The sequence below is a fragment of the Salvia splendens genome, chromosome 3 (assembly GCF_004379255.2).
Source record: "Salvia splendens isolate huo1 chromosome 3, SspV2, whole genome shotgun sequence".
In the NCBI taxonomy this organism is placed as follows: domain Eukaryota; kingdom Viridiplantae; phylum Streptophyta; class Magnoliopsida; order Lamiales; family Lamiaceae; genus Salvia; species Salvia splendens.
Genome location: NC_056034.1, coordinates 15,783,090 through 15,797,037, shown reverse-complemented (window position 1 = coordinate 15,797,037; position 13,948 = coordinate 15,783,090). Strand labels below are relative to the sequence as shown.

The 13,948-nt window shown below is 37.2% G+C and overlaps 1 protein-coding gene across 1 annotated transcript; it reads right to left on the bottom strand.

Moving 5' to 3' along the window:
- Positions 1-11,140: 11,140 nt before the first annotated feature.
- On the bottom strand, positions 11,141-11,709 carry LOC121796654. Its single transcript, XM_042195460.1, has 2 exons — positions 11,605-11,709; positions 11,141-11,494 (listed from the first exon to the last, which is right to left on the bottom strand). Exons 1-2 carry the CDS (start codon positions 11,707-11,709, stop codon positions 11,141-11,143), a joined length of 459 nt encoding a protein of 152 aa, XP_042051394.1.
- Positions 11,710-13,948: the final 2,239 nt, after the last annotated feature.

Genomic DNA, 13,948 nt, shown 5'->3' with positions numbered 1-13,948 from the left:
CATATTAACCATGTATGACCTAAAATGATCTTAACATGACATTAAACTCAAATCTTATAAAATGACCTAAAACTGCTTAATTATGACCTTCCGTGTTTTTGGTTAATTATTGACCATTAGATCATCTAATCATAGGGCTGAGATTTGGGTTGCATTTCTGGATTTAAACAGATACTTATTTTGATCATCTCCCTATATATATATATATATATAGGGGTGCATTATTCTCCTTTTCATCTCTAAGATCCTTTGTTCTTCTTATTAATAGTCGTTGGATCTTATTGATTAACAGCTCAGATTGATTATGTGAATCTTCCTCCGCGTTGCATTATACAACTACTTTGTATGCACTATGAGGGAAAAATAGTCTAATCAGATTAGAGTCGAACCGCTAGAATTTGGCAATTCTGATTTTGGTGGGATTTAATATCTTCCGTCTCTTCATTCACTCCCATTCAATTCTCTCTCATCCCCCTCCACTCTCTCCACACGCTCCATTCGAAAAAACCCTAGCTCCATCCGCCTTTGTGATATTTCGGAAGCAACCCACAAACTTGCAGCCAGATACGCTCACAACAGCGAACGAAATCGAGCTACACGATTTCTAGTGTATTTAAACCTTCATCTAGGTATGTTTGAGGAACGATTCCTGGATTGTTTGTACTAATTCTGTATATACCCATAAAAATTAATATGAAGCTTCAAATATGTGGCGTTTTTTTGTTAAGCAGAACTAGGAGTGGTATGGTCATGATTTTCTCTGTCTCCAACGGGTTGGGGATGTCGCAGGGTGTAAAATCATGGATTCGTGCATCTGACATTTTTTTCCCGACAAATTAAAAATGTCTAAGCGAGGACGACTGCGGTCACAATAGTCTCAAGATGCAGGTATAATTACGTCGCTAAACCTGCATTGCAAAATTGTAAACGTGCATTTTTTATTTTGGATTGTGCATTATGTACCCTGATTTTTGCATTATGCTGTATATATTAGGTTTTAATACAGGTATTGTCTATGATGTTTAACCAACTCAGTCAAGATTCAATATGGTTATTTAAGCATCTCAGGCAAAAATTGTCTATGATATTGTGTATATGGGTTAATCAACTCAATGAAGATTACATATGTGCATTCTTTGGTTTAGAAAGTGCATTATGTAGTGTCTAATTGTCATTATGTGCAGTATATTATGCATTATGAGAAATATTGTGTATATGGGTTAATCAACTCAGAGAAGATTACATATGTGCATTATTTGGTTAAGTCATTGCATTATGTAGCAGGTTATTGTCATTATTTGGAGTATATTAGGCATTATGAGATGTATTTTGTATATTGGTTAATCAACTCAGTGAAGATTACATATGTGTATTATTTGGTTTAGGCAGTGCATTATATAGCAGGTTATTGTCATTATTTGGATTATATTAGGCATTATGAGATGTATTTTGTATATTACGCATTATGAGATATATTGTGCATTTTGAGTGGTATTCTTTATATGTTTTAATAAACTTAGCGTGTAATACATGTGCATTTTTTGGTTTAGGGATTGCATTATGTATCATGATATTTACATTATGTGAAGTATATTGTGCATTATCAAATGTAAGTTGTATCTGTAACATCAGAGGTAGTGTGTGTACTTGATTAAATTGATAATTATGTAATGTTGGGTGCATTATGTGCTTTGTCTTACGCATTATGAGTCAAGTTTATGTGCATTATTTGTTATGACTTAAGCATTATTTGTTTTGAAATATGCATTAATCCTTATGAAGCTCATATCGTGTTGTCTTTTGATTTAGTGATAATTTTCTGATGTGTTATGTTGTTTGGTCCATATCAGAGAGGCAGCTTAGAGTCGACATAGACGATGCCCTCGACGTCGTTATTCCCGTTGCTCTGGCAAAAAATTCAGCGATAGGTTGGCCAAGATAGGCCCTAGTACGTCTGGAAATAAGGGGGAGCCGAAACACTAACAAGGGATAGCCGATCTATTGTTTACTTAACAGCTTGAAGCAGTTGAATCCACGATAGAAAAGGGATAACAGATCTATTGTTTATTTTTTTTGTTAATTTCGTAATTTGGAGATTAGCCAACACTTTGCACATTTATGTTCTGTGATACATTGTTTGTCAAAAGTGGATGAAGCTAAGGGATATGGGCATGTGCATTATTTCAATTAAACCTTTCATTATTCATCGAGAAATTATCATTATTCAGCAATATACAATGTGCATTACTTTTTTTAAGTTGTGCATTATGTGTTATTAAATTGTCATTATGTGAAATATACTATGCATTTTTAGAATTATGGTGTATATGAGTGAATTGGTTTGATATAAATTATCATGCGTGTGTATTATTGTTTCTTAAGTACATTTGTAATTAGGTGATTAAAGTATTTAACTACCACTGTGATCATCAGATATGTGCATTTTTTGAATAAAACGTTACATTATTTAGCGAGAAATTGTCATTATTTTGATTGTTGTAGGGAATACGAACTATCAACGGGCTGATGAGTACTTCAATGAGTTAACATCACAGTTATTAGAGTAATTCAGTGTTATAGAATCCAATAACGAACAAAAAAATCGGTACACTATTCGTATCAGTTTAAACGTTGTTATTATTGAGTGCGTACTACACCCTAATCCCTAGACTTATTAAACCCTTAGGGGTAACAAGAAACGTGTGGCAAACATCGAAACACGACACATCTTATTCGTATACATTGCAGTTCAAATATAGTGCATTATATAGTCAATAAAATCCATTATTCGTTAACATTCGGTGCATTAATCGTATCAGTTCGTTTCCATTCGGTGCATTATTCGTATCGGTTTAAACGTTGTTATTAATGAGTACGTACTATACCCTAGCCCCTAGGCTTATTAAACCCTAAGGGGAAACAAGAAACGTGTGCCAAACATCGAAACACGACACATCTTATTCGTATACATTGCAGTTCACATATGGTGCATTATATAGTCCACAATATCCATTACTCGTTACCATTCGGTGCATTATTCGTATCAGTTTAAACGTTGTTATTTATGTGTACGTACTATAACCTAGCCCCTAGACTTATTAAACCCTTAGGGGAAACAAGAAACGTGTGCCAAACATCGAAACATGACACATCTTATTCGTATACATTGCAGTTCACATATGGTGCATTATATATCCAATAATATCCATTGTTCGTTAACATTCAGAGCATTATTCGTATCGGTTTACAAATTGTTATTTATGTGTACTTACTATACCCTAGCCCCTAGACTTATTAAACCCTTAGGGGAAATAAGAAACGTGTGCCAAACATCGAAACACGACACATCTTATTCGTATACATTGCAGTTCACATATTGTACATTATATAGCCAATAATATCCATTATTCGTTAACATTCAAAGCATTATTCCTTCGGTTTAAACATTGTTATTAATGTGTACGTACTATACCCTAGCCCCTAGACTTATTAAACCCTTAGGGGAAATAAGAAACGTGTGCCAAACATCGAAACACGACATATCTTATCCGTATACATTGTAGTTCACATATAGTGCATTATATAGTCAATAATATCCATTATTCGTTTCCATTCGGTGCATTATTCGTATCAGTTTAAACATTGTTATTAATCACAAAACAATACATGTTAAGCTTAATATGCATTATATGACATACGGTGCGCATTACCCTTCAGAAATAGTGCATTACATCTTCATATTTATATGTTACATGTATTATCTCTTTCATATGTTGTACATTACCCTTCAGAAATAGTGCCTATATATCTCTTTCATAACCAACATTCCATCAATATATACCAAATCGATATATATGATCTATACATTATTACTTCAGATCATGTTCACCACTATATGCAGTTTAAAATTTTAACATTTGTTGTTTACTACAACTCCACTATATTCACCACTATAAACATGTTCTCTTTCATAACACGAACAATCAATCACATATAATAAATCAGTAAATCACAATTTTGCAAAAAATGCTCACGATTCAGAATTCTGATTAAGACTGATTTGGCGAAGAATACGAGAGCCTACAGCAACAACTTCCATTTTCAACGACTCACTACAACTCCACTCCAAACTCTTAATCCGTTGAGAAATTACACTCAATCAATCGTGTGAATAGAAAAAATAACGGTGAAGATATTCAATGGAGGAAATAAAAAAACGCAAGATCTTCCAAGGAGAGAATCATGGAATTTCCATAACCACCACTTAATTAATTACCTATTTTGCCCTTTTTCGATTTTTAAATGATTAAAATTTAATGGGTTTAGCGAATATTTACAGCCATCGGATGTATGTAATTAACGGTTGAGATCGAGAAGGAAAAAGGGAGGAAATATGGAAAAAGGAAATGAATACATCGTAAGATCTGGAGATGAATGGCCACGATCTGGAATGACTCCTAGTTTTGTTGGGTCATAATAAGACCGATTTATGTCATGTGAGGGGTAAATTAGGAATAAAAAAATTAGGAACCGTCATTACCGTTTTTAGTGGGCGGATTTAATGGTAGTGTTTACTGCACATGCTAAAATCACTCATTTATTGAAATCACCCAAATCAAACGGCTTAAATCCAAAATCAAAAACCCAAAACCTAATCAACTCTATCTCTCGCTTCTCCAATCAACCAAAACTCTCCTCGCCGACGATTCTTCAGCAATGGTGGATACACGCTCGGCCGGAGCAGCGAAGGATGACAGAAAAGGTTAGCTAAATCCCTAGTTTTCGAGAATGTGCAATCTGAACTGACGCAATGTTCTTTTGTGTTGGTACCGCCAAAATTAACAACGAAAAATTGTATGTTGTCTAAAATATTTGGGTCATTTCTGTTTGGATCATATTTGAATTTTCATTTGACAAATCTTTAATGTTGGTGTTTGTCTTCCTAAACAACGACTGCAACTATTCCACACGCGTCAGATGAAAAGGCGGCTGGAAACGATGAGCCAAAACAAGGTTAATGTGTTATTTTTTAGGTTATTATTATGTAGTACTAGGTTATTATGGTTTTCTACACTGAAACAATGAATTTTGTCTACAAATTGAGTTCAACTTTGGATCACATACTCGGACTGTCGTAGCGGATGTTTCATAGGCTGTTAAAAGTTAATGTGCTAAGCTACACAAATAATGAATGAGGTCATAGCTTTGACTGTTTTATGTCATAGATCAGAAACATGGATTGTTGCAATTTTGATTTTTAAAAATTGGAATGAGTAGAGCTTAGTGTTATGGATTGTTTCAGGTTATTCCATAATTTAATTCATTGTTAGTTTCTATTTACATAATTTTAGGGCATGCTTAATATCATAACATAAAAAAACATATTAAGAATGACCTTTGTGTTGTCTAAACAGGCCGTATGTAATTTAAAAGTCTGGATTTGAAAAATACGGATGTTATTTTTAGATCATTTTAGGTCATGCTTTCTATTATGCCCTAAAAAGAATAAGAATCACTTCATTTATCTGTACAGGTACTGTGGTAGAGAATGTTGATGCAGCTGAATTACAAGAATGCGAAGGTCGACATTGAAAAAATGATAGCAAACTACATATCTTAAGCAATTGTTATGTCATAAATCAAAAGACTGAAACTTTGTTTCATTTTTTATAGTTTACCACTGTTTTAAATTAAGGATGTTTGAACAGTTCAGCTTTACATATTTGGATGGTGTTTTAGAAATGGCATTTAATGTTATTGTTTCTTCAATTTATATATGAATACGGGTCATTTTTTTAGTGTCAAACAAGCTCCTTTTTTATGTCATACTCTATGCGTGTTATGGTCATGTTAGCAAAAAAAGAGTGAACCGTAAAAATAGTCAAACATGCCATATTTTGGTGAATTACTCCATAATGTCATACTGTTGTCAGTTTGTGTCATACTAATTAAATTTTTGAGTCATTACAGAATACATAGGTATACCAGGAAAACGGTATTCAAATCCGTCAATGTGAGTACCCCCAGAATCAATTTAAGTCATAGAAAACACAGCTTAGGGTCATCATGAGAATAACAAGACATTAAATGTTAAAACAAATACCAAATCCGTACATGAAAATAATAGCATAGAAAATGAGCTGAGGTGAGTTAAACTTGAAAAGACATAATATTTACACTTTGTGTCATATTAAGTGTATATTTAAGTCATTTCAAAATATGCATGTTCATGTCATAATATATGCATGTAAGAGTCATTATGAGCATAATCAGACAAAAAAATAATAGTATCTGAGAATTCATACATTGGGTCATAGTAAATGAATATTTGGGTCATAGCATCGAATGGTTAATTTGTGTCATAATAAAGCAACATTTGGGTCATCATATAACACTAAGGAGTACCAGAATGCGTCATACAAATCTGATCGAAATGTTCATATCAAACAAACTGAAGTAAAATACACGATTATTCTCATGTTTTTGACATATTAAAAAAAACCCAATATTAATACGGGCGAAGAATACACAAACAATAACCCAAGCATCAACCATTCTTTGGGTCATACTAAACGAATATTGGGGTTATGTAACCTTATGGGTAAATTGGGTCATAATAATTCAATATTCGAGTCATTACATAAAACTACCGAGTACCAAGATGCCTCATACAAATCTGAACGAACTGAGTAATTTAAAACAACCTGACAATGCAAATAAAAATGGAGTCCAATAAAAAACTTAAATTGACGTTACTTTAAAAAAGAGAATACATAGTATCAAACTTCAGTATTTATTCTAGACCGCCACTTTTCTTTCTCTTTGAATTTGTCGCAATTCCTTGAATCGCGGTGACCCCACTCCTGACATTTCTTGCATTGACGCAAAGGCTTGCTCTTAAGCTTCAAAGCCTTCTCCACTCTTGTGGGAACTCTACTACCAGATCCCTTCGTGCTGACGACTTCTGGTGGGTGAACATCTACTTCTTGGAATCATTGTTGGTTTTGCAGCGGAAATCTATTTAGTTTGATTGAAAGATTTACATCCAAACATGCTTATATCTGATTGAATACTATAAACATGTTTATAAACATATAATCACATATCATATTGAATATATGTGCAATTAAATACAATGATTTACCGTATGAATTCAAGTAATTGAATTCGAACTCCTTCTTCATTCGTCTCTACCACGGATCTTCTGATCTGTTCCCTTTAACTCGGAATTGACCTTTGTGTGGGCAAAGCTTGTCAAATCCTCAAAAGCTGGAGAAGAATTGAAGACAGAAATCTCTACGGAAGAACCAAAAAAAAAATCGATATTTTTCTCTCTGCAGATTGTAGAGATCGAAATTTTACGGGAGAATTAATTAATTTGTCTTCTCTTCTTCTCCCTTTTATAATAAGTTAATTATTTTGGTCCAGACCAGGGATCTGTGGAGGATTGGATTGGGCCACAGTTCAGGCTTTCACTAATTAAATTAAAATCAATTTAATTCAAGCCCAAACTTAAATATTATTATCATCCACTATAGATATAATATTGACTGCCCGTCCAAACTGAAATTACGAGTATTCCAGGACTTCCTCTTTAATTAAATCATTTCCCGTGTTAAAGATATAAATATCCATTAATTAATATCAAGTCTGCTATCTGACTATTATTAATTAATTTCTTTTTCCAGGAGTGGTCTAGTTTAGAAACATTATTTATTATTCATGGAATAAATTCCAACTGGCCAGTTTTCTGAATAATAAAACCTTTTTCTAAACACCTCTTGAGGATATTATCATACTGGCCTCTCCCAGCACACGATTCATTGCAATAACAATATTAGTACCACTTAGACATTAATGATCATTACCCAATCTATCAGGATTCTTGGGCAACGAAATTCCCTCACCATTTGATAAGTCAAAGTAGTTTTCAATTAATATCGTATGATCAATGTTATGTCAACAATGATTAAGAAACGACAATCACCGAGACCTCGTCTTTCAGTAAATAGCCAAGAAAGACTTATCTCACTGTTTGATCCTTTCAGTGCTATACCCCACCGACGTCGTTCATTTCCTTAGGTAAGGAAACTTTCGGACTGACGTCGCAACCTTTCACGATAGGTAGTCAAAGCCTATCTAGGTTGTGAAACAGTTTTTCTTCTGCATGAACTGACAAGTTACCTACTGTGAACGCCGCTCACAACTCGTCTACTATGCAGAAGACTTAGACTCATTTTGCTTAAACTATGTATTTAAATGGAAAACGCATTTCAACATCTCATAAATACATAAGCAATACATAAGCAAAATACATTGTAACAAAATATTATTTCTCATAAAATGGTAACAAATGGGTAAAAGAGTTATTACATATACAAGCATTCGAAAGATGCTTTCAGTATACTAAACTCTAACAGCCTCTACCCAATAAAAGTTCTCTATTAGTTTCTTCTTTTGTGATATAGACATTACTACGCCATCGGCAAAAATCTGTTGCTTGCTTCACGAACTAACCACATAGATACGACCAACAAATGGTTTAAGTTTTATAGGGTATTCTGGTGTATTTACATCTGTAATAAATCATAATCAGAAAACACCAAAAAAAGTTGATAATTAAAGACAAGCTTCCATCTACTGGATGTAGAATGATAAAATGTCATAATAGGATGAAATCGCGGCATACAACTCATCAACTATCTTAAACTAAAATGTGTCATACTAAACAAAAATCGAATCATAGCGGACAAATCGATCAAATAATATATTTAAAAAGATTCATATAAACGAAGACGATGACATAAACAGATACAAATATGTGAATCGGAGAATAACAAACAAATGAAAATAAAAAATATGACCATAACCTGTATTCCCAACAACGTCATCGGAATATGATTGATTATCTACGTGCGAAGTAGAATGTGTGTTGGATTCCATTTTTGGAGTTTGGGATCTGCCAACGATGATGATATAGAATATAAAATTGAATAGACTAATCTGGAACACGATTGGAGTTATGATCTTCCAACGACGATGATATATATTTGAGAATGGAAAATAATAATCTGAAACAATTATAATGGAAGTTTGCTGTTACAGTGGCGGAAGAAGATGAATATACGTAGAAGATGCAGTTGAAGAAATTTATCTCATAATTCATGCATATACTTTGATAGTGGAAAGAGGAATGGCAAGATTATAGGAGATGCCATAACCAATGTGGTAGAGCTAATTACTTAATTAACCTTATTGGATTTTTATTGAATAAAATAAGAAGATTTAATGAATTAGTTGAGCCATCAGATCATTTAAAATCAAGATGATCTCGCCAGATCCTATGGCTGAAATTTGGCATGTATTTCTTTATTTAAAACCATACTTGTTTTGATCAACATCATATATATATATATATATATATATATACTGAACTGATCAACTTAACCGATCAACCTGACTGACTAACTTGCTCAACCCGGCTACCCTTTATTTTGGCTTTTCTATTGCTATGCCCTTTTCTTTTGAAATAATTCATCTCTCGACCCTTTTTTCTCATGTAAAAATAGGGGTTTCGGTTTCAAAAGACGGGTAAAAGTGTATACAGGCTCAACGTGGTTTTCTAGGGGGTGCCTTGTTTGATGAGGCGGTTTGTGAAATTAAAGAAGAATTGACTCAAATGGTTAAGTCCTAATGCCTTTAGTCCTTACTACTTGTGCAATTTTCATCTAAATATTAAAAGGTGGCCTCTCATATTTTTTCTTTGTAAAAATAGTAGAAGGTGTTCTACTTTGGCTTATAACTCACATATAGAGAGGCTTCACAGAAGGTTTTAAAATTTAGCATTTCCATCATACTTACGTCATTCAAACTGATCAAGTTGAGCAATCAAGTTTCCACATTTAAACATACTGTTTCCTTTTCTTTACTCTTTCCACAAGCATTTATATCTTTCATTTATCCAATTTCATGCATACTGCCCTAATTATTTCTATCTGATTGTTTGCTTTTTTTATAATTGGACATGTATGATTTCAATTAGGCTAACCCTCCCCCTCAAACTGCATATTAGCTCTCCCTCGAGCGACTTCATGCAGTGGAAAAAGGGTTAGGCAACGGCACAGGTAGAACAAACCAAGGAAAACTTCTCACACTTAGACCAGACACTGGGCTAAGTGGGAGATAGTGCCAAAAAACAGAAAAGCAAGAACAAAAACACATCTGCAGTTAAAAGAGCAGGGAAGATCCATAAACTTCTCACACTTAGCCCAAGCACTGGACTAAGTGTGAAAACGGATAAAATATATGTATATACAGATCAAAAGCAAAAGTAAAACAGAAATTGTTTGAATTCGAATGAGCTGGGTAAGGGTGATATACTAGTTCCTCTTGAATTGCTGACCGGGCTGAGAAGAGGGATGCTTGGGTGGGGTAGAGGTACGCCTTCCTTGGGGAGAGCTTGCAGAGAGAGGTGGTGGGTGCCTGGTGCTTTGTTGTCTCGCCAGGGCACTGGCTGGATCGCGAACGGCTTCCAGCAACCTCTCCATCGCTGTCCCAACCCTGGTCATCAGGACCAGGTTGGTGTGGGAGTTCTCCACAAGCTGCGTCATCATTTGCTTCATTCGGAGCTTTCATTCGTTGTTGCCTTGAGCAGCCTCCTCGTGCGCTGTCCTCGGGTTGGGCACCAACGCCAGCTGGGGTCTCTGCTGCTTGCCGGGGCTGGCTGGGCGTTCCTTGAGACGCTTCCTCCTCAATCACGACTTTTCAACGCAACAGTTGGCCTTCTCCGGCGTTTTATCTTTCAGCGACTTTCAATGATCCGGCGTGCCCTTTCATTACCTGCCTTGATCAATCAAACCACATCAAACCACAAAAACTCCCAGTATCCAACTGATCAAGCGGACAAGTCAATCCAGATGAATACTCGAATAATAACCACTTGATCAGTTCTTTCTTGTTTTCCAATTTTTTAAATTTTCTAAGTGTTTAAAACTAATAATACGAAAAATATTTACACTAAACTACCAAGGAAATGACTGAGTGCCGTTAGGATGTCACTTGATCAGTTTGTAGGTTTAGAAATTAGTTGCTCGATTAAGCAGACTACCCAAGAATACTTAGTTACTCCTTATATCTGTTTTTACTGGAGAGGGTTGGGCATGAGCAGTGGAACGTCGTCCACCACGCACACCTCAGTTCCATCTCTGTAAGGCTTCACTCTATGCCCATTCACCAAAAAGGAAGACGAATCAGGGTCGCTTCCTTGGAGTTCGATTGCTCCATTTGCTCGTATGGCGACGATGGTATAGGGGCCTATCCACCTTGACCTTAACTTTCCAAGCATCAACTTGAGTCTTGATTGGAAAAGCAACACCTTCTGTCCCACCTTGAGCTCCTTCTTTCGGAGGTTCTTGTCATGCCACATTTTTGTCCTTTCTTTGTACCACTTGGCATAGTCGTACGCGTCAAGGCAAAGCTCTTCAAGCTCCTGTAGCTGAAATTTCTTTCTTCAACACAGAACTCAACATTCAGATTCATTTCTTTGATGGCCAAGAAGGCTTGATGCTCGATTCCCATAGGTGAAAGGCATATTTTCCCGAATACCAGACGGTAAGGGGACATTCCGATCGGCGTCTTGAAGGCGGTCCTATATGCCCAGAGCGCATCCTCTAATTGACGGCTCCAATCTTTCCTTGTGGGGTTCACCATCTTCTCCAAAATCGCCTTGATTTCTCGGTTAGACACTTCAGCTTGGCCATTTGATTAGGGGTGGTAAGGTGTGGACAGTCGGTGGTGGATGCCGTATCTTCTCATTAAAGCTTCAATGGTCCGGTTGACGAAGTGAGTTCCTTGATCAGAGATGATGGCTCGTGGTACCCCGTACCGGGTAAAGATGTACGATTTTAAGAACTTGGCCACCTCCTTGGACTCACACGACCTTGTTGCTTTAGCCTCTATCCACTTGGACACGTAGTCCACTGCCACCAGAATATAAAGATTCCCTTCCGACGATGGGAAGGGTCCCATGAAATCCATCCCCCATACATCGAAGATTTCACACACTACTATGGGGATCTGTGGCATCTCATCTCTAGCAGAAATCCCTCCAGTCAGCTGGCATCAGGGACATCTCTTGCAAAACTTGTAGGCGTCTTTATGCACCTTTCTCGCTGTCTTCTTCGGACCGAAATGACCGCCACAAGCTAGTGTGTGGCAGTGGACCAATACGTCCTCTTGTTCCCACTCGGTATGCAGCGTCAGATGACTTGATCAGCCCCCATCTTCCACAAATAAGGATCATCCTAATAGAAGTATCGGGAGTCGCTTTTGAGTTTCTACTTCTGTGCTCTCGTGGCTTCATCATTTCCGGGCAGCTCGCCCATCACTATATAGTTGTACATGTCCGCAAACCATGGCTTCTTATGCCTGTGTGGGATCTCCTTCCCTTGATCAGCTTGATTGATCCTCCCAGCGTGGTGGATGGACTGAAGATTGGACTTGGACTTGATCAAGTACAAATGCTCTTCGGGGAAAGCGTCAGAGATGGCTTCCCCATTGTCTTCCTGCATGATTCGGCTCAAGTGATCAGTCACTCTATTCTCCGACCCCTTCTTGTGAACCGCCTCCCAGCCAAACTCTTGTAGAAGGAGTACCCATCTAATCAAACGCGGTTTTGACTCTTTCTTCGCCATAAGGTATTTGATCGCCGCATGGTCTGTGTAGACTATCACCTTAGAACCCAGCAGGTTAGGTCTGAACTTCTCGAATGCATAGACCACTGACAACATCTTCTTCTCGGTGGTATCATAATTCTTCTGCGCTTGATTGAGAGTCTTTGAAGTGTAGAAGATAACATAGCTTTTCCCATCGATCTTTTGACCCAGGACTGCCCCTACTGCTTAATCGCTTGCATCGCACATCACCTCGAAGGGTGACTCTAGTCGGCGGCTCAGATAATCGGAGAACTGATCAGTCTGTCCTTCAATAGCTGGAAAGCAGCCTTGCAGGCATCAGCAAATTCGAACTCCACATCATTCTGGAGTAGCCTAGTCAAGGGCTGGTCTATCTTCGCAAAATCCTTGATAAACCACCGGTAAAAACCCGCAAGACCCAAGAAAGCCATGATCTCCTTTTGATTTGTTGGATACGGGAGCTTTGCTATAACTGCCACTTTAGCTTGATCAACCTCAATCCCCCTGCTTGACACCACGTGGCCCAGGACAATGCCTTCGGTGACCATGAAATGACACTTCTCAAAGTTCAAAACCAGGTCCTTCTGTCGGCACCTCTCCAGCACTCTGTCCATGCTATGCATCCCTTGATCAAATGTGTCCCCATAGACGGTGAAATCGTCCATTAAGATCTCTATGCAATCCTCCAATAAATCAGAGAAGATGCTCATCATGCATCTTTGGAAGGTGCCTAGGCATTACAGAGGCCAAATGGCATTCTACTGTAGGCGCATGTGCCAAAAGGGCATGTGAAGGTGGTCTTTTCTTGATCCTCTGGATTCATCGCGATCTGGAAGTAGCCACTGTATCCATCGAGGAAACTTTAGTATTGCTTCCCAGCCAATTTCTCAAGCATATGGTCAATGAATGGCAACGGGAAGTGATCTTTTTCTATGGCAGCATTTAGCTTCATGTAATCAATACACATCCTCCACCCAGTGACTGGTCGTGTCAGAATCAGCTCATTCTTCTCGTTCTTTACAACTTGGATTCCGCCCTTCTTCGGCACCATATGTACTGGACCAGCTTGACTATCTCCTTAAGTACTTCTTCCCTCATGTTGGGGTTGAGTTTACGCTTGTGGTCACGATGAGGTTTAGCTCCTTCTTCCAATCTGATATGGTGCATGCATAAATCTGGGCTGATGCCCACCAGATCTGTCAACTTCCACCCGATGGCCTTCTGATTTCACCTCAGTACTTCCAGCAATTTGTCTT